General features: G+C 41.8%; 1 protein-coding gene across 1 annotated transcript in view; it reads left to right on the top strand.

Moving 5' to 3' along the window:
• Positions 1 to 19,217, top strand: part of FGD5 (FYVE, RhoGEF and PH domain containing 5) — a 150,500-nt gene extending 131,283 nt beyond the window's left edge. Inside the window, exons 16-22 of the mRNA XM_026650261.2 lie at positions 5,125 to 5,224; positions 6,627 to 6,764; positions 8,465 to 8,567; positions 10,135 to 10,291; positions 12,232 to 12,360; positions 14,974 to 15,122; positions 17,037 to 19,217. Coding sequence (XP_026506046.1) covers positions 5,125 to 5,224; positions 6,627 to 6,764; positions 8,465 to 8,567; positions 10,135 to 10,291; positions 12,232 to 12,360; positions 14,974 to 15,122; positions 17,037 to 17,155 — 895 coding nt within the window. The 3' untranslated portion in view covers positions 17,156 to 19,217. The remainder of the gene's footprint in view (positions 1 to 5,124; positions 5,225 to 6,626; positions 6,765 to 8,464; positions 8,568 to 10,134; positions 10,292 to 12,231; positions 12,361 to 14,973; positions 15,123 to 17,036) is intronic.
• The last annotated feature ends 1,249 nt before the right edge of the window (positions 19,218 to 20,466 follow it).

Here is a 20,466-nt window from a genome sequence, read left to right as displayed (position 1 = left end):
TGCGCCGCTTGGGGCGGCAAAAACCCTGGAGCCGGCCCTGGCTATTGCCCCACTTCCTTTCTACTCTGGCTGGCAGAACTGACCAGTCACAGATGGGAGAAGATGCTACACTCTCCTAAGAGATGGCACCATGGGTGCACTCCACGGGGCACTAAGGAATGCCAGGAGGCTTTGGGCCTCCCCCTGAGGTAACATGGCTTCGTAAGCAGGTGGTACCCATAGACTCATAGACTTTAAGGTCAGAAGGGACCATTATGGTCATCTAGTCTGACCTCCCGCATGATGCAGGCCACAAAAGCTGACCCACCCAATTTCCCTTATCTCAGCTGTTGAAGTCTCCAGATCGTGATTTACCCATATGAAACCTAAATAAGGTTATGTCTACACTGCCGTTTTGGGGGAAGGAATTGCAGCACATGTGGACATATCCATGCTAGCTTTAATCTAGCTAGCTCATGTACTGATAGCAATGAAGCAGCTGTACAAGCTCACCCAGGAACCTGGGTACTCATTCAGGCAGCTAGCCTGTGCGGTCACGGCTTCACGACTATTGGCACTCATGAATACTGCAATCACACTTCCAATTGCAGTGTAGACATACCCTAAGAAAGCCAAGTGAGAATGCAGTCAATCAGTACGACGATACAGAAAGGCTGCAGTGGCATTACAATCAGTGACAGAATCCTATTCCAGACCAAGTCAAGTTTTTATTAATAGTGACTCAGCCATATACAGAAAACAAAAGTATATTCAAATAAAACTGACAATTAAATCCATAATTATAAAATACAAAAATACATGTAAATAAATATTTAAAAATACATAAACCAATAAACCATACATAATCATTGTGCCATTTTCCTTATTTTAGCAGCTGACCATGCAAATAGGGCAACCTCTTGGATCACAGGTACTATGTCTGTTCCTAATAAATACTCTATTTTCTGAGAGATCATAGAAAAAGGCATCTGGGGTAAAAACACAAAAAGCCCTTTTGACCTCAAGTGGCAACACAAATTATAATGTAATAAATAGTGGGGTAGGTCGTTCACCTGCCCTGAGCCACATGGACAAAGGCAGTGGCTTTCTCAATGCCAGCATATCAACCTTCTAGGAAAACTGTCTGCACGGATTGAAAATGGAGAGCGGCAAAGGCCCTCCTTAACATTTTATTACAACAAACTATCTAAATATCTGGCATACTCTTTTTAACAAGGGGAACGAAGGGGATGTTTTTGACATAGAAACAATTTCTCGATTTAATTACACATTAATTTCACATTTTTAAATTTATATCAAATCATTTCCAAATCTGAGAAACCTAAAAAATGCAAACAATATTGAATAGACTATAATCAAGGAAATTACATGAGAAAGCCCTACTGAGTGGTTTCTCTAAGCATAACCTTGACAAACACTGTGGATGCATGCTGAATGCAAAGCCAAAAGTTAATATTACTGTACTGCACTTTGGACAGACTAGAATTCATGCCTGTCCTGCTCTAAGAAGAGCAACTCGAGTATTATTTGAAAGACCAAGAATCTTCATGAAAAATTAGTTTTGAATCACTTCCAATCCCATGGGATCATTCCAGCCCCATATTTTCATACCAAACAAATTTGAATGCATACCTTGTCTATTCCAGGCCAGTTTCTCTGCTGCACAGATATCCCCTGCAGCCAGTGACAGTGTAGTGACATTTGACCTTCTGTTTTCTGTTAGACTAAGTTTACTGTAAGAGTAAATGATGTGTCACCTTGGCTAGACCCCAAAAATCTTTCCCGATGCCTAGTGTGACAATACTGAAGTTTGTGGGTTGTGCACTCTGAGCTGTTCTCAGCCTCCAAAACTTCAGCAAACATCCCTTTGATCCTTCATACAACCAGTGAGCTAGTTAATTGGGATCAGGTCAGTGCCAATTGACATAATTCATTTTACAAGCCAGCAGCCATGTGTTATCCTCACACTAAACACTCTAACAGTTTGTGATTATTGCCTAGAGATGTTTAATGGAGTGAAGAGTAGGTGGTAAGGGCCTGTTGGAGATTAGGCTTTTATTGACAGATTATCCCTGATCAGCTGTCCTTGCCAAAATGACTTTAATTCACACCATTAAGTCAGCCATGCTTTTATTATTTTTAAAGCCAGGTCTTGAACCTCAAATGGTTAGAATTTTGTGGCAAATGAGAGGTTGATAGAGCTGGGGGGAAATTTTCCTCCTCAACACTTTTTGATGAAGAATGTATTTTAAGCAACCTCAAAATATTTTCCAAATTTGTGTCAGTTTCACCAAATTGATTGTTTAAAAAATTGAAATGTTTTGATTTTTTTGTGCTTTGAAATGACTTTTTGTTTTTAAATTTCCTTTCATTTTATTTTTTTAAATGCAAACACTTCACAAATTGGTCAAATTGAAACAAAATGTTTTAATGTTGTTGAAATAAAACGTTTTGTTTGACCCAACACAAATGTTTTAGGGACTTTTCAAAATTGCCAAGGAACTGACAAATCCATTATTTACCCAGCTCAGGAGGCTAAACCTATGTTGGTGCCACTTCCACTAACCTTTTGGAGACTGGGGACATAACTAAAGCCTTGTGAGTCTTGGCTAGTACAGTCGTTCTCAAATTTGTTTGATTGTGTCCCCCTTCTTTGTGTCTGTCGTCGTTTATGCCCCTTCCTCCCCCGGCTACACAAGTACATATAGCATTGTCCCGCTCTGAAGGCAGAGCCCAAAGCAACGGCTGCTGGCCAGGTGCAGAAGCAAAGGTGGCAATGTGAAAAGTGGTATTTGTCAATATCACTTTTCACAGCAGACTCAAGGCCCCATTGCCACCTTTGCTTCGGGGCTGAGAACCGAAACCCTACCACTATTTCCAGGTGAGAGACTGGGAGAGGGGAGGAAGGAGAGCCTCAGCCCAGGCTGCCTCCTGGTGAAGGATTGGGAGGGGGGAAGACAGCCCAAACTCAGGTAGCAGGACTCCAGCTGTCCCCTTTATCCTCTCCCTCCACCTCCTGGGTGTGCATGGCCCTTCTCCCCAAACCCCAGCCACTGGGGGCTGACAGCTGGAGCTCTTTTAAAAAAAGGCACACAGCTCATGCCTCCCTTGACACATTTCCGCGCCTCCATAGCTTGAGAACCGCAGGGCTAGTAGGTTGGGAATTATAGGCATCTTAGGCTTAATATGCTTTCCATTCAAACCAGTCATATTTCCCCTAAAAATTGCACTGGCAGTGGAATTTTGGGGGGAAGGGAGCAGAGTTGGCTTTTGCTAGTGGAAGGGATTGAATAGTCCTGTAAGTCTAGGCAATGAGGTGATGTACATTATTGCAATTCTTTGTCATGCAACAACTAATTCAAGACCAGTGTGTATTATACACCTGTCCCGGACCCTCTTTGTTCCAATAGGGTCGTTAAGTTTTACAGAGGCTGGTGTTTTTCACAGATGAGTGCTTGCTCACGGGGTGCAGGGACGCTAAACCAGGGGTCATTGATCAACTCATGTGCTTCCATGTTTGGTTTTTTTTTTAAGATTATAAAAGACAAATTGTTCTCAGATGTCTTGTTTGTTGGCCTTCTTGTGCACGGTCAAAGGAAATCACAGCTCAGCAGCAGCTGGCATCAATGCCACTATTCATTTTACAGGGAGCCCCAGTGGGAAGAGCGCTTAGCTTTAGTGTAAATGCCTGGTACAGCTTGTGGAGCACAGACGGCTCTGACCCAAGTTCACAGTTGGAATTTACGCCGGACGTAACTGGAACATGGCACCATTTACAATGGAGAATGAAGTACAGCATTCCCTTGCCGGAACCTGCATGGAAATGTTGGCCTCCCTGTTGGCTTTTGGAAATTAATTTGATGTTTCTAGAATTTAGAAAGAGTGGTCCAATCCAAACTGGGAAGTCATAGTACAGACAGGATTCAGGGAGGGGTCCGCACACAGCTGCTACATAGCCTGGCACAGTGGTATTCTTCCCTGCACACACCGGTATACTGGTGCACCTCAGTCAAGTCGCTACGTCTATCTCAGCCTGAGACGGTGAGCAATTTTGAGTCCTGGCAGGAAAACTGACACAGGGAAAGTGGCTAAATGGGGATTTTGTGTATGCAAGACAACACACATTAAGCTCCAGGTTTCATTTCTGGAATCAGCAGAATCTCTGAACCTTAACATGCAGTCACTGACTCTCCTCCTATAAGAGCACCGTTCCTACAACCTGGTCTACCCACTCCCTATGTTAAGGGCAATGTGGGCATATGCTCTCTTCTGGTGCTGTTCAACAAGGGCCTGCTCCACTCCCTGCAGGGCTGAAGTACCAGGCCACAGGGACCTAAATGTAATCCACAGAATCTCAGTTCAGGACCTGGGAGATTGGCAGGAGAGCTGGAGTGGCGGATAAATGCACTACCAGCTAGTTTTGATGGTGCAAGGGTGACATCTAGTGGCCACTGTAAAGAATCACAGGATTGCATTCTTGTAGCTTCTCCAGTCCAGGGGAATGCAAAATTTCTCTAACAAAATGTCACATTGGCATCTTGCCAGTATCTTGAGGGCAGTATCTAATTTGCCTGAAATGGAATAAACTGAAATCAGTCTCATTTTTAATATATATATGTCCCAGCATGCAATTCTCCCTCTTCACCTAAGCAGCTAACACAGAGGTGACAAGTATCAACGTGAAATACTTTACCTTGATCTGAGCAACCCAAGCAGAGGTTACATGCCCTGGAATGCAGTTCTCTTGCTTTCTGAGTGGCAAACACAGAGATGAAAGAAGCAGCATTGAATGCTGCCACATGTGGTTTAGGTTGGAATCTCCATATTACAGTAAGAGTGGCCTTGAGCCACATTGGAAAATCCATGGGCCAGATATGGCCAGACTGCATTTTGGCCATCCCAGTCATGTTCACAATGTCTCAAGCATCCTAGGTATCAATCCAATCGGAAATATCAGAAGTCCAACATTTAATTTTGTTCTTGGCCAAAGAATTAATAATTCAACATATTGATAGGAGAAGCAAAATTTCAGTAGATTGGAGCCTTCTCCCTTGATCCAGAAGCTTTTTGATTCAGTCACTGCAGTTCATGGCACTGATTGTGTTGCTGTATTTCATTCCACAGTTCATGCTCTGAAAGGGACGAGTGGTATAGCTGCATCAGCAGAACCATTCCAGATGACTACAAAGCTCACAATGCATCTACCTTTCACAACAGTATTGAGGTAAGAATGAGTCCTGGTATTGCCTAAGAGGATGCAAAGCCATCTAAAGAGTTAAAAGAAGGAAAGGGAAAAAGTTCCTAATGGCAGAGTACTCTGATTATTTTTATATAAATCACCATGCTAGGGCTAAATGACAAAGGTCACCACAGCACTTGTGTTTAATATTCAGCCTGCTGTGGCTGCTACTGGAATTTTAAACGTTGCAATTCCAATTCATACTGTGGGTTTCATTTAAGTCAATGGGAGTTTTGCTGGAGTAACACTAACCAGATTTAGCCCTGTATGGCTACCATCCTAGATGCTATCAAAAAATAAGTGTGTGCCTTGCAGATGACTGTAAGCAAGCAATACTAGCCATCAGTAATGCTTTTGTCACAATTATATCACAAAGGATCATCAACTCACCACCACTAAAGCCCTCAGCAAAAGGGCCTGATTGAGACCTAACAATCAGTTTATACTGGTGCAACTCCATTGACTTCAATAGAGTAATTCCTGTCTATACCAGCATGAGAGGAGAATCAGATCCAAAAGAGTTTTGCTAAGGCTGAATTCTCTTTTCCTTCTTCCTGCATGAGTCTAATTCTCTCCATACCAAACCTACCTGGGTGGGGTAACAGACTTGTGCAAATATGGATAAACAGCAAAGGAGTTTGAGTGCCGAACGGTGATAAAAAATGTGGGCCAGATTTGGATACCATTCATTCAGAGTAACTCCACTGTCTTCTGTGGAGATCTGGGTCCAAATCATGGTCTGAGTTACAAGTGAAAGGAGTTTGGTGACTTCTAAACAGTCCCATCCACTGGTCATAAAACCATCCCAAAAGATAGCGGCCTGCACAATAGTCAACGTAGCCTTCTTCATTCTGAGGTTGATTTATTGAGTGCCAGGCAGCTTATGGTGGGGATGAGGGATTTTTTGATTGAGACCTAAAAACCATCTGCTCTTCCTGGATATTAAACTGTCCATGAGTCTTGTAATAAGAATATGAGTGTGCCTAGGTGGTCTCAGCCAAAATTGCACATAGATGCTAGATGCTCAACTAGTGTAAACCAGTACAACTCCTTTGACTTCAGTGGATCTGAACCAATTTACACCAGCTGCAGATGGGGGCTGTACTGTTATATCACATGCTGTGTACTAGTTGCGATCACCTTCCACCCCCCAGAATTGGCTGCATCTCAGTGCTGCTGTGTGTAGTTTGTGGAACACTTTGGGATCCTTCAGAATGAAAGAGGAATAATAGGGATTGTGTGCCAAGAATGAGGTGAATTGGCAGAAACGGGGGTGGGGAAAGGCGAGCGCAGTTCAGCAGATGTTGCTGCAGGTAAGGTGGGAGTTGCATTAGCAGAACTGGGTGTGCTTTGGAAGTCTGGGTATTTCTTCACTTTTTGTTTTAAGCTAAGGGAAAGGCTGGGAATATCCTTGGGTGAGAGGCCTCCAACCTTGGTACCTGTGTCCCACGTCATGATGTGCATGAACTGCGGCTCTGATTTTACCCTCACTCTGAGACGCCATCATTGCCATGCATGTGGGAAGGTAAGTGTCACATAAATTCAGCTTCACTCAGACTCATCAACAGTAGGGAAAGCCTCTGGGACAAGTTCTCCTCTTCATTACACTAGCTGCAACTGCACTGACTTCAGCACAGTTGCATCTGCATACAGAGAAGAGAATCTGACTCCTTGCAAAGACTGCCAGTAGATCTTTGCAAATGAGAATTAAGCATTCAGATTGTTAGTGACTTTGGTTGGAACAATATTAAGATTCTGCTGAGTGGCAAACTAATTCCTAAAGACTGGGTACTCAACCAAATGAAAGGGTCATGGGACATATATTGCTGAGCAGAGCTTTCAAATGGGACATGCGGGTAGCACTGGGGCAATGCAGCAATCAGACTACCAGTTTTCCAGTTGCTGAGTTACATTTTAGATATGGAAAGCTCCAAAGCTTTGTGAATGTAGATGCACAAAGCTCCTAGTCTCTATGGCCATTGTTCTTAAATCACTTCACAAGTGAGTGATGCATAGGAATTGCCAGACTGGATCAGACCAGTGGTCCATCTAATCCAGTATCCCGTCTCTGACAGTGGCCAGCACCAGCTACTTCAGAGGAAAGTACAAGAAACTCTGCAGTGGCTCTTATTTGATAATCTGCCTCCAGAGATCATTTCCTCCTAACCCCCATTAGTTAGTGGTTGGTTGATGCCCTGAAACATGCGGGTTTATATCCCTTTCAGTGTTCTTGGTTCTTGTGTTAATTCTTTCTGTTATAATTCTGAATAGCCACATAGAGCCTCCAATCCTATTCTGAATCCAGTTTAGCTCTTAGCCTCAGTGATGGTTTCTGGCATTGAGCTTCACAGGCTACTTATGCCTTGTGTGAAAAAGCATTTCTTTTTATCAGTTTTAAATTTGCCACCTTTCAATTTCAGTTAATGTTCCACTATGTCAGTTTTAATCTGGATTTTAATTTTAAATTCCTGTCCCACTAAAAATCTAATCCTACTTCAATGATACTTCAGTTTCACAAACAAAATACTTCTCTGCCTCTGCCAGCAGAGTGGTAGTATGACATGCCAATCCACTTCTGAAAATGATACTATTAACAGCATGAACAACTCCAGTTTAATGGTACCATGGCCAGCATTAATTTTTATACCAGGGAATGTATAATCCCCATGGAGACAACCATAAGGCTATTGTACAATTATGCTTATTAATTTTTATATTATTGTAGCAGCTAGGACACCCAGTCATGGACTAGGTCCCCATTGTGCTAAGCGCCGTGTAAACATAGAACAAAAAGACAGTCCCTGTCCCAAAGAACTTACACTCTAAGTATAAGACAAGGCACAACAGATGAATACTGACAAACCGGCAGGGGGTATATATTGGTCAGCATGATAGACAGTGGTCTTGCCACACCAGCAGCCTAACCATTGTCAAGTTTTTTGTAGACATCATGCTAAAGGAGAATTTTAAGGTGAGAACTGAAGGAGAACAATGAAGTGGCAATTAAATGTATTGGGCTAAATTTTGCTCCGAGTTACAATGATAGAAATCTAGAGTAATTACGATTAAGTCAGGGGAGTAATCCTTATTTATACTGGTCTAGCCAAGAGCCAAATTTGGCCCATTCTGCCTCTTCCCCTGCCAACCAGCCCAGAGAATCTGTTTGGTAATGTACACTGGTATGAGGAAATGTACATATATACATAGCTATTCTTTCTGTGGCAGATTGTATGTCGAAATTGTTCAAGAAATAAGCATCCCCTGACGTACCTCAAAGACCGACTAGCAAAAGTCTGTGACGGCTGCTACTCAGAACTGAGAAAAAGAGGTGAGTCCTCTTCATTCCTCGATGAGTTGAATGAAAATGCTACCTGCATATGAAGAGAGAAGGTTCTGCTTCATTACAGGGAATTTCTCCTTCAGACATAGATATGAGCTGTATTAAGAGTGATACAAATGCAAGCTCTGGGGAAATAGCAGGCTGCATGGTGGCTGAGAAGCTATTAGTGAGCTGGAACCTCAAATTCTTCTTGTGACTTCTTGATGCACTAGAATAATAAGCAATAATACTTGGTACTATCTTGCTGTTTACAGCTAACAGCGCTTCCCTGTAATTTCCAGTGAAGTGCTAATGAAAGCAAAGCATTGGCTTAAAATAAAGACGCTATTGACAACTATCTGCCTCAGTGCAAGGAGTTAGCATTTCCCATTGTGCAGGGCTAAGGTCAAATGTATGGACAACTTATAGGCAAGAGCTTTTTTGTTAAGGGCTTAGGCACAGGTGCAATTTAGTTTTTTCTTCTTGGTTAAAGAGATCCACACATCAGTTTTAACAGCATAGCAGACATGCACTGTTAGTGCTTAGTGAAGGAAGACGTGCACTGACTCTGTCAGAGTGGTCTGAGCCACGTGACAACTCAAGGCTGTACTGACTCAGGGCTGTGCTCCATTCCGATTTTCCAGGTGACATGTATTGACACAGGTGAGACTCAGAAGGATTGTAACTCAGGTGATGGCACTGACTGGTACAATAGTGTCTTCGTTGATAGGGCTATAGGGTTTCTTGATAGGGTATGTCCCGGAGATGGAATAAATTGTCTCCTGTCCTCAGAACACAGCGGAGAGACATTCAGGCTTGAAAGAACATCGCCAAAATGAAGCTATTGGTGGCCCAGGAAGCAATCAGAATAAGTAGAGTGCACATGGCAGAGACACATGGTCAATGCTCTTGAAAGGTCATTAAGTGTGAGAACACAACATAAAACAATTATTTTCCTGGTCATCTTCCATATAAGCTGTACGTATTTGTAGAGGATGCTTCCACCATGCAATGCCATAAAGTTCATTGAACAGTAATTCTGCTACCCAGACTTAACCTGGGAGTTTGATAGAAAATAGCTAAAGGAAGATTAAGCAACTATAGGTTAGGCATTGCATTTTCTTATCCCTATTTGCAGTGTTTCCCAAACTTGGGACGCTGCTTGTTTAGGGAAAGCCCCTGGCAGGCCGGGCCGGTTTGTTTACCTGCCGCGTCCGCAGGTCCGGCCGATCGCGGCTCCCAGTGGCCGCAGTTCACTGCTCCAGGCCAATGGGACCTGCTGGAAGCAGCGGCCAGTACGTCCCTCGGCCCGCGCCACTTCCAGCAGGTCCCATTGGCCTGGAGCAGTGAACTGCGGCCACTGGGAGCCGCGATCGGCCGGACCTGCGGACGCGGCAGGTAAACAAACCGGCCCGGCCTGCCAGGGGCTTTCCCTAAACAAGCAGCGTCCCAAGTTTGGGAAACACTGCCTATTTGCATTAGCCTGGAGTTTAACACCTACTGTTATAGACTTAACCTAAGGGTTTGCACCAGTTAATCCATTCTTTCCCACTTCCTATTTCTCCTAATATTGTAGAGCGGCCAGTAAGTGTGAGCTTCCCTCCAACTTCATCCAGGTTTTCAGGCAGTGCCTTCTCTTCCGTCTTCCACAATATTCACTACTCATCCTTCAAGAAACAAAAGAAGATCCCTTCTGCTCTTATGGAGGTAGGACCAACGCTGCCTGAGAAAAGGCAAGGAAACTAGCCTGAGAGGACTGTGTGTTGGCACTACAGTAGCTTTCAATCTCATTGTTTATAATTTGTTCTATATGCTGCAGGATCAGCCCACTGTCTAGATCCTCTGTATCATGAGATTACATTTTACTCAGTGTAATAGGGCAAAATACAAAACACTTCAAGATCGGATGCTATCACTATAGTTTCTACATCCTATTAAGACCAAGTCAGCTGAGCATTTAACCTTTATTTTCCCAATAATTTAAATTAAATCTTAACATCTACATCAACCCCAGAAGCTTTTTAAAGGTGTAATAACAAGTTCAGGGGAAGCATCAGAATGATGGGTTACAGAAGTCACTAGTTTGAATACAGGAGTTTAGTATTGACCAGAAGTCACTGCCATCCAGCAGTTGTTCTGTGGCCTTACTACAATCCTTATTTCCAATGTGGCCCCATGGATTTCAATCGAACTAACTACGTTTGAATCCAGTCAGTGTGAGTTGTGGGTGGGGGAGGTAAAAGGTAGCCCTTTCAAAGCAATTGGTGAATGCAACTGTTTAATTGTGTTGCCTGTAGCTCTCCCTAGCCTATCTGAAATAAATGGATGAAATCCTGACCCTACTGAAGTCAATGGGAAAGCTCCCATTAACTTCAGCGGGGCCCTGATTTCACCCAAATATATTGTTTTCCCTTCTGGAACTAAGCATCAGATTCAAAATCTGACTTCATTAATATCCTCTGACTATCCATGCTGTCTACCCACCTAAACATGTAGGGCCCTATCCTGGGAATTTAACTTCAGTTAACTGATTTCAGTGAGATCATGATCTGGACCTTGTGCTGTTCATGTAGTTACCTTCCATGAAAGGAAGGTACTCTCACAGGGTTCTCTTAACTTTGTTTGTGATGAATTGAAACACGGATAAATGTACAAACATAGTATGTAAAACATTCATGGAAGATACTGCATAAACCAACATGACTATCAGGGTTAACCAAGTTAGAGAAGTAACATTTCAGCTCCATTTATTTATGAAAAATAGAGATTGCCTCTTTCACCACAAGGTGGCAGCACACATTTATTAAAATGAAGCTTTCTATAACAATCTTGATCCCAAAGCCATTCCCAGTTGACTTACACGGGGTCTGGTGGACTTTCTCATGCGCCATCCTGCTACAGAACAATATTATAAATACAGTTAATTCCTCTATTGTGTCTTTGTTATCAAAGGCTGATTTTCAAGTCCCTTCCCCCAGTTGACTTTTTGCTTTTATTCAGATATCAGCATTATTATTATAATTAATCATGTATACTGTGTTGCAGTTCTATAGCACCTTTCACCCACAGATCTCAAAAATCTTTACAAACACTAATGAATTAAGCTTCAACACTTCTTCCCTCCCTCCAGAGCGGCAATTATTTAATAATACTGAGGAAAGGAGTATTCACAGATGAAACTGAGTCATAGAGAGGTGGCCCACCCAAGTGCACACCACAAATCCATTGTCAAGCCAACAGAACCCATATCCCTTCTGCTTTAGCCATAACACTATCCTTCCCTTCTTGAAACATGCACCCTTGAATATATAAAAACAAGGCAAGAAAAAGGGGACACATTCAATTTCTCAACGGCACCAGTATAAATCAAATGGCTTCAATGACTTGGGTTCCAGAATAACTTAATTGGCTTCTTTGGTGTCAGTGAGAACAATATTTGGCCTAAGATAAATACTGCAATGCTCTTATGCAGAATAGCATTCTTGTGTTTACATTACTCTCAGATTTATGCCATCTCACTGTTTTTGATTCACTCCTTGATTATATTCTTAAGGAAACAGGAATAGCTGTGTAGTTTTTTTTTTTTTAAATGGGCCTTGTTTATGGCATGCTTGCTGCTTTGCAGGAGGAAAAGCATTTGATGTCATGGATCCCTTGATTATTCCCTATACAGGTGGCAGCTTCAGGAGAGGGATCTTCTATCAGTGGCTATCTCAGCAGGTGTAAGAGAGGCAAAAGGCACTGGAAGAAGCTCTGGTTTGTTATCAAAGGCAAAGTCCTCTACACCTACACGGCAAGTGAGGTACTGCCTGTCCTGACGTGACAGAATTTCCCAGTCCTGTTGTCAAGTTTGTTTTCCCACTCCTTACATGTGAGAAATACAATTTGAGGGGTGTACCTACTAGTTTTTGTGTAGTTGTTCTTTTTGGAAATAGCTTGTGTTGTTGCAGTGGCATATTACCTCAATATGTTATGGTGCCCCAGGCCTGGAATCCCAGCCCCACCCCTGGATGGCCTGCTTTCCAAATTCCTTAGCCTCAGTACATTTGTTACATTTCATGCTGATTATAAATGCACAGTTACAAGAGGCCTGGTTTAATCTGCCAGGAAGCTATTACGGATCATAATATGACAGGTTTCAGAGTGGTAGCCCTGTTAGTCTGTATCAGCAAAAAGAACGAGGAGTCCTTTTGGCACCTTTGGGTACGTCTTCACTACCTGCCGTATCGGCGAGTAGCAATCGATTTATCCGGGATCGATATATCGCGTCTCGTTAAGCCGCGATATATCGATCACCGAACGCGCTCACTGTCGACTCCGGAACTCCACCAGGGCGAGCGGCGGTAGCACAGTCCACGGGGGAGCCGCGGCCGTCGATCCCATGCCGCGTGGACCCCAGGTAATTCGATTTAAGATACTTCGACTTCAGCTACGCTATTTGCGTAGCTGAAGTTGCATATCTTAGATCGATTCCCCCGCCCCCAGTGTAGACCAGCCCTTAGAGATTAACAAAAAAAAGCTTATGCCCAAATAAATTTGTTAGTCTCTAAGGTGCCACAAGTACTCCTATATCAAAATATAAAGACTTAAAATCCTCTTTGACTTTTCTCTGGTGCAGTACCTATATGTTGTGAGATAGTAGCTGAGAACTGACTGTTACATAAATAAGAGTTCTTTCTAAAGAAAGGAAGTCCCAAACTTTGCCCCATCAAAGTTCAAAATGGCAGCTTTCCAGGAACTAGAGGACTGCCCCAATTTCACCGGGGTAGACTGGATATGCCCATGGGATAGATGGCAGCTATGAACTTCACTATGGAGGTGCAGCTGGTGAAGACTAGAGGGGGAAGCATGCCATGCTCCATATTGATCTGAGCAGCCTCTGCAGGCCCCTCCTCCCTGTGAAAAGGAAGGGTAGCCACCAACTGCACCTCCATTGAAGAAAAAGAGGATGCCAGGGTGATCTGACTGGTGGGCTTCATAACTGAAAGCCCTGAAACAGAGCCGCTTTTGTGGAATGAAAGGCACAGAGTTCAGACCACCAAACAACTGTAATAATACTACTTGGCATTTTAAACCTTCAAAGCAATTTGCAAACATTAACTATTTAAACTTATCATCATACCTGAGAGGTAGGGAAGTATTATCATCACCTATAAATAGATGACACTGAGACATGAAGAGGTTGCATTACTTGACCAACGTCACAAACCAAGTCAGGGCAGATCAAGGACTAGAACTATAGTAATGTTGACACCCATTCTTCTGTTTTATCTGTTGGCCTAGATTTCCTCTAGGGTTAAAATAAAACATCTTGGCCTGATTTGCTGCAGGCAACCTATAACTCCCACTGACTTCAGTTGGAGTTGTCTCAGCTTAGCTCATCAGAAAAATCAGGCCTGGAGAACAAAGTCCTGCCTCTCATGGGGTGGACAACTCCACTAAACTTAAAGGGTTGCACGTGGTTTTAGCGATAACCCCTCTTGAGATGTGAAAGAGCAGTGGGTGCCTAACTGCATTGTATGCTTCACCTTGGCTATATCTTAAACAGAGATAAACTAAATTAATCTAAAAAGACAAAGAACAAAACCCCAACATTACCTTAATAAAGGTATAGGGACCAAAATTGCAGCCATCAGTAACAGTTAAACCGCAATTCAATTAAGGCTTATTGTTTTTCTTTATTCCACTTGTACAGCGAACTCTCTGACAAGTGAAATTCATGGATGTTTCTTGGGAGTAAATTAACAATGAATTGCATTACCAGCTCATAAATTGTAAAGTGGTGTCATTAGAAGCAAGCATGCTGTGTGAGACAGTGAAAATGAGTCTGTTAAAAAACTGCTGGGGCTGTGGAGGGAGGGGGAACCGGATGCCACCAAACACAGGTGACACTCAGTAAATAATGGCTTAGGGGACTGGTAATAAAATATAGGATCTTTCATCTCTATACCCTTGATACAAACCTAGCCAAAAGATAATAGTAACCAGATATTGTTCCCATCAGATCTTCAGTGGCCTATAGATTGGTGAACTAAGTCTGATCCACATAAACCACTAGTACTAAATTGGAACCTCTTGTTAGTAGTCTAACGAGGGCTGAATGGATATGGAGAATTCCACCTCAGTGGGGGTTCTCTGAGTTCAGGGTTTTGGCAGAGCAATGTGTGAGAGACGCTTGCACTGCTGCTGCCAAGGCTGCATCTAGTAACTAGACAACGTAATTCTCTAGGATTTTCAATCCAGCACCAGATTATTCATTTTTAATACTATTATTGCAGATGCTCCTGGAAGCCCTATCAAGAAGTGGGAGTCAGGCACTGTAGATACTGGGAAAACATCCCTTGCCCCAGGTAGACTGCAGCCCATTTTGAAGTGCTCCTTCTAAAGTGTGTTTCCCCCTCCACATTGATTTTAGGATAAAGTCGCCACAGAGAGTCTGCCTTTGCTGGGTTTCACAGTTGCCCCAGAAAAGGAGGAAGGAAGTACAGATGCAGTTTTCCATCTTTACCACAAGCAAACCTTGTTTTATAGCTTCCGCACGGAGGATAACAATTCAGCACAGAGGTACTGCGCGTGGAATTGCAATTACATACTAATCCATGAATGAGTATAAAGTGTAAGCAGCACTCTTCACTCTAACATGCCTCTTCCCGTTTCCTTTCCTTTTGAATGCACCTCAGCTACAGATAAAACTGAAACATCTTTGGATATGCTAATTAGAGCCAATTATAATACAATTGCCTGGATGGCATTGGGACGTTGTGCAGTCTATATGGTTTTATAAAAACATAATAATAAGTGAATATAATGTAACTGGAATTTGCTTCATGCAAAAGGTCTCTTGTAAGGTATCATTACAAAGCTTATAATTTACTAAGTGTAATTATCCTATTTGTATAAATGTACCACTCTTGTATTTAAAACTAAAAATATGAAATATAACTCTAAGGGCCTATTGTAATTATGCAAAATGCGGGCCATTAATGGTTGGGAATCTTAATGACTCCCATTGTCTGCAGATGGCTGTGTTTACCTGTGAGTTTTCCTATGTGTGTGTGTGCTGGCAAGTGGGTAATGAAGTCTTGCAGTGACATGTGATCATGTCACCTGAACTGGAATCCATCTTTAACCTGGTGCTTTTCCAGTGAGGGGGGGTGGAAACCCAGAGGGACAAAGGGTTCCCGCCTTATGCAAAAGATATATAAAGGGGTGAAAAAGAACAGAGAGGAAAAGGAGCCATCATGAAAAATCCCCTAGCTATCACCTGAGCTGGAAAAGAGCTGTACCGGGGAAAGAATTGTGCCCAGGCCTGGAAGGTGTCCAGTCTGAAAAAAAACTTACTGAAGCATCTCTAAGGGTGAGATTATCTGTATTCAGTTTGATTAGACATAGATTTGCGCATTTTATTTTATTTTGCTTGGTGACTTACTTTGTTCTGTCTGTTACTACTTGGAACCACTTAAATCCTACTTTCCGTATTTAATAAAATCACTTTCTACTTAGTAATTAACTCAGAGTATGTATTAATACCTGGGGGAGCAAACAACTGTGCATATCTCTCTATCAGTGTTATAGAGGACAAACAATTTATAAGTTTACCCTGTATAAGCTTTATACAGGGTAAACCGGATTTATTTGGGTTTAGATGCCCAACTCCCAATGGGGTCTAAGTGCTATAGACAAGCACACTTCTGTGAGCTGTTTTCAGGTAAACCTGCAGCTTTGGGGCACATAATTCAGACCTGGGTCTGTGTTGGAGCAGACGGAAGTGTCTGGTTCAGCAAGACAGGGTGCTGGAGTCCTGAGCTGGCAGGGAAAACAGGAGCAGGGGTAGTCTTGGTACATTAGGTGGCAGCTCCCAAGGGGGTTTCTGTGATCCAACCCGTCAGAGGCATTAAAGCATCAGGTAGAAATTACTCCATCTTGGCAAGATGGAGATTTCGTTTCTTTGTATAGGTGCAACCGCAGAAGCTCAGATTCATAGATCCACATGTAGCAATCTGTCAGATGTGATTATAAGGATAGCCATATTAATCCATTGTATTTGACTCAAATTTGATCTTTAATGAACATTTTCTATACTTCACATGCTTTATTACTACTGCTGCACGATAAAATCATGGAACTAATGATAAAATTATGATGCCTTAAAATATACAGGCAGGAGAGTGGGTGATTATGGAGGTTTGTTTCCCCTCCCCCAATTTCCATGGTCTCGTCTCTCTCTCTCTCTCTCAACACCCACTCTCAGGCAGACCATGTAATTTTCCCAAGATTACACAGCAGGTCAGTGGCAAAGCTGAGAATGAAATCTAGGAGTCCTGGCTCTCGGGACCCTGTTCTAATCACCAATCTAAATTTCCTCTTTAGACAGAGCTATTATATGCAATACGGTCTTCTCTAAGCCCTGTGTTTTAATATATGCATTGGCTTGATCCAGGAAATAAAATCTGGTTCCTCTACTTTTTTCTTTTTCAGGTGGATTGAAGCCATGGAAGAAGCAACCATATTATAGCAGTAATCAATCAAGAGGACTTGGAATAAACTCTCAGATTTCTCTACATTCCCATCAGCCCATTTCTGTTTCAAGAAGCTGAGTAGTGTATTTCAAACCACCTGGCTATACACACTGGATATGAACTGTTTCCAGATTGCTATCTTTCTTTTGCTTCCTTCATTTTAAATCCACATTTTTTTGCAAGTTGAAAACTTTAAAATAGAGAATATTCATGGTCCTCTTTATGTCTGTGCGAGTTCAACCTGCGCTATAACTCATTCCCATAATCCCACAGTAAGTTAAGTTTTAACATCAAGACAAGAAATAGATACAAATTATTTCTGAACTCACATGGAAGTACTGGCTAACAGTAAGTAACAGGCTCAGTTTTACTTACCCTAGAGAACTATCAACTTTCATTTTGTTGGTTTTGGTGTCTACCATGAAATAAGAAATAATGCAGTAAACCACAGATTCTCATTTAAAGCACTTTATTGTTTTATTGTATTACAGCTTCATTTTTTTCAATGTTTCCAAGGAATTTTGTGGACTGATTTACCACCAGTCCATTAACAAGTGCCAGCATGAAGTCGTGCACTGCATACAATAAATTGCTTCCACAGACAATGAACAAATACATGCAATGCACTATGTATGGTCTGCCAGTACTCCAGTGGCTAGGATCCAGGGTGATTACTTACCAATTTATAATTTTACATAAATCACTGTATAATTTATTTAATAAGTTTCATTTCTTACCACAACAGTACTTTAAAATGCACTACGGTAGCTCTCCAAACCCACATGCTGAATACCATTTTCCCCTGTAGATTGTATCTGACTGAAATCCAAAGGATATTTTAATTTATTGTAAGCCTTAAGACAGTTTTCATTTGATACCGGTCGACTTTAGTGTTAGATTATTTAAATATCTGATAGAATCTTTTTATTTTAAAAAGCCATGTTGTTACTGCTTTGATGACTTCTGATAAAGGTCATCAAAAATTTAATTCCTGTTACCAGCATACAGTAATAGATATGCTGGCTGGCTGAAAAACACTTGTGCGAACATGGTCTGTCAAAGTGCTTTGGAATTCCTGTGGCTAAATGCTGCTGTGCAGATTCCCAGGTGCAGTACATCAGCACAGCTCCACTGAAGTCAATGGACCTATGCTGATTTTCACCAGCTGAGGATGTTGCCCTATAGGTTGTTTTGTTTTGGGGGATTTTTATATAAAGAGAAAAAAGCAATGTTATAAATATTGTAATAAAATGATTTAATATCATACACTTCTCCTAATACTAGACTGAGGAATAGACTGGCAGTTATGTTAAAGTAGATCTTTGTATAGAATACAACAGTCAAAGATTTACTTACATTAAAATACGTTTTCAGGGGGAAATGTTTTTTTATTACTAGCATTTTTAATATTTTTCTTCCGTAATTTGCATCAAAACCTGAATTTCTGGTTCAAATGGTGACTGGTTAGAATTGTCCATATTTTTTAAAAGTTTACAAAATGTATTCAGGTGAAACTAAATAGTCAGTTCTGTTCACCATTTGAAAAAATAATTACAAGTTTAAAAGATCAAATATGGACCTAATCTAACAGTGAAATGCAGTTGTGTAGTTTTGTTGATACAGCTCAGTCTCTGATACTCTGTTGCATAAAGCACAGTCAGATGCAAAGAGGAATTAATTATAAAAAGAATAAAGCTTTTGTATTATCTTAAAAGTGGGTAAACTCCAATGTTAACTCTGTACATTTTGTGTTACAACTATGGCCTTGCTTCCATTAGCCTGTAAATGTTTTCTTCTGTTTTATAATTTTTTTCCCTTTAAAAATCATTTGTTGGATTTACACTGACAAAAACAAAGAATGTTAAATACAAAGTATAACAGATTTAAATCACTAACCAAGGTTTCAAACAAAACTGTGCTACAAATAACAGTATTATGAACATTTAGGTGCTGACATTTAGGCCCAGATCCTCAAAAGGTATTTAGGCACCTAACTCTCCCACTGAAATCAATGGGAATTAGGCCCCTAACTACCTTAAACGATCTGGGTCTTGGTGACTTGTATGAAGTTTTCAGTAACTGACAGGAAATGAATACATGAAAATATTTTGTTGTAAAAAATAAATACAGTGCTGTTAAACTTCTTGTTTTAAGTAATGTGGAAAAATTAAAAAGCAACATATAATTCCACTTTCACTGGTTTTTCCTTGACATTTTTATTAATTAGTACATTATTATTTTCTTCCTATTTCCACCTTAGCATTTCATACACTCCTGTGGTATTAACTAGCACTTACTTGAACCCAGTTCTCCCATGTCCTACTCCTAACTAACATCCTAACTATTGGACCCATCCTTCATTCTCTCCTTTTCAAAATTTGTGGTATTGGAGATTCCCATTTTTAGAATTTTGAAAAGGAGAGAATGAAGGATGAGTCCAATAGTTAGGATGTTAGTTAGGAGTAGGACATGGGAGAACTGGGTTCAAGTCCCTGCTTTGCCATAGACTTCCTATGTGACCTTGGGCAAGTCACATTAGCCTCTGACTACATTTTCCATCTGTAAAATGAGGATTACAGCACTTCCCTACTTCACAGGTAGGGCGCTACCAAATCCATGGCTGTGACAAACGCGTCCTGGACCACGAAATCAAATCTCCTCCATGAAATCTAGCTATTGTAGGGAAGTAGGAGGGAAAGGGTTTGGGGTACCCCAGCCAGGGGCTCCTACCACGCACTGGGCTCTAATTACTAGTCCTAGTGGGTCTGGTGAGGGATGGGACTTCTTTCCCTGCACAGCCACTCTGGGGGGGAGGGAGGGGAATCAGACCCACCTCTGGGTACCTTCCCTGGCTGCAGGAAGCTCCATGGCTGCTGCCTTCAAAGCCCAGCTCTGAAAGCAGCGCAGAAGTGAGGGTGGCAATCCCACGACCCTCCTACAATGGCCTTTTGGGTTGGGACCCCCCCAGTTACAACACTGTGAAATTTCAGATGTAAACATCTGAAACTGTGAAACTGACTATTTTTAAAATCCCATTATCATGAAATTGAGCAAAATGGAACGTGAATTTGGTAGGACCTTACTCATAGGGGTGTTGTGAGGATAAACACATTAAAGATTGTGAAGTGTTCTCATACTATCATAAGAGGGAGCCTATAAGTACCTATGATAGGATAGCTCAGCTCCAGGGCAGTAGTGCTGCTGGGGAACTGGGAAAAGAGAGGCTACCAACAGAGCCTAATTTTTCAAAAATGATAATGATTTTGGGTGCCTGAATGGAGACACCTTAATAGGTCCTACTTTTCAAAAGGCAGGTGGCTCCACACTTTCTAAAAGTAATCATCTTCAGAGCAGAGTGTTATTTCTAAGGTAGCCTGCATTCAGTGCAG

Source organism: Terrapene carolina, unplaced genomic scaffold, assembly GCF_002925995.2.
Source record: "Terrapene carolina triunguis isolate 2854851 unplaced genomic scaffold, T_m_triunguis-2.0 Scaffold89, whole genome shotgun sequence".
NCBI classification, from domain to species: Eukaryota; Metazoa; Chordata; order Testudines; family Emydidae; genus Terrapene; species Terrapene triunguis.
The sequence above is the reverse complement of the archived record's forward strand: the minus strand, read 5'-3'. Positions and strand labels throughout refer to the sequence as shown.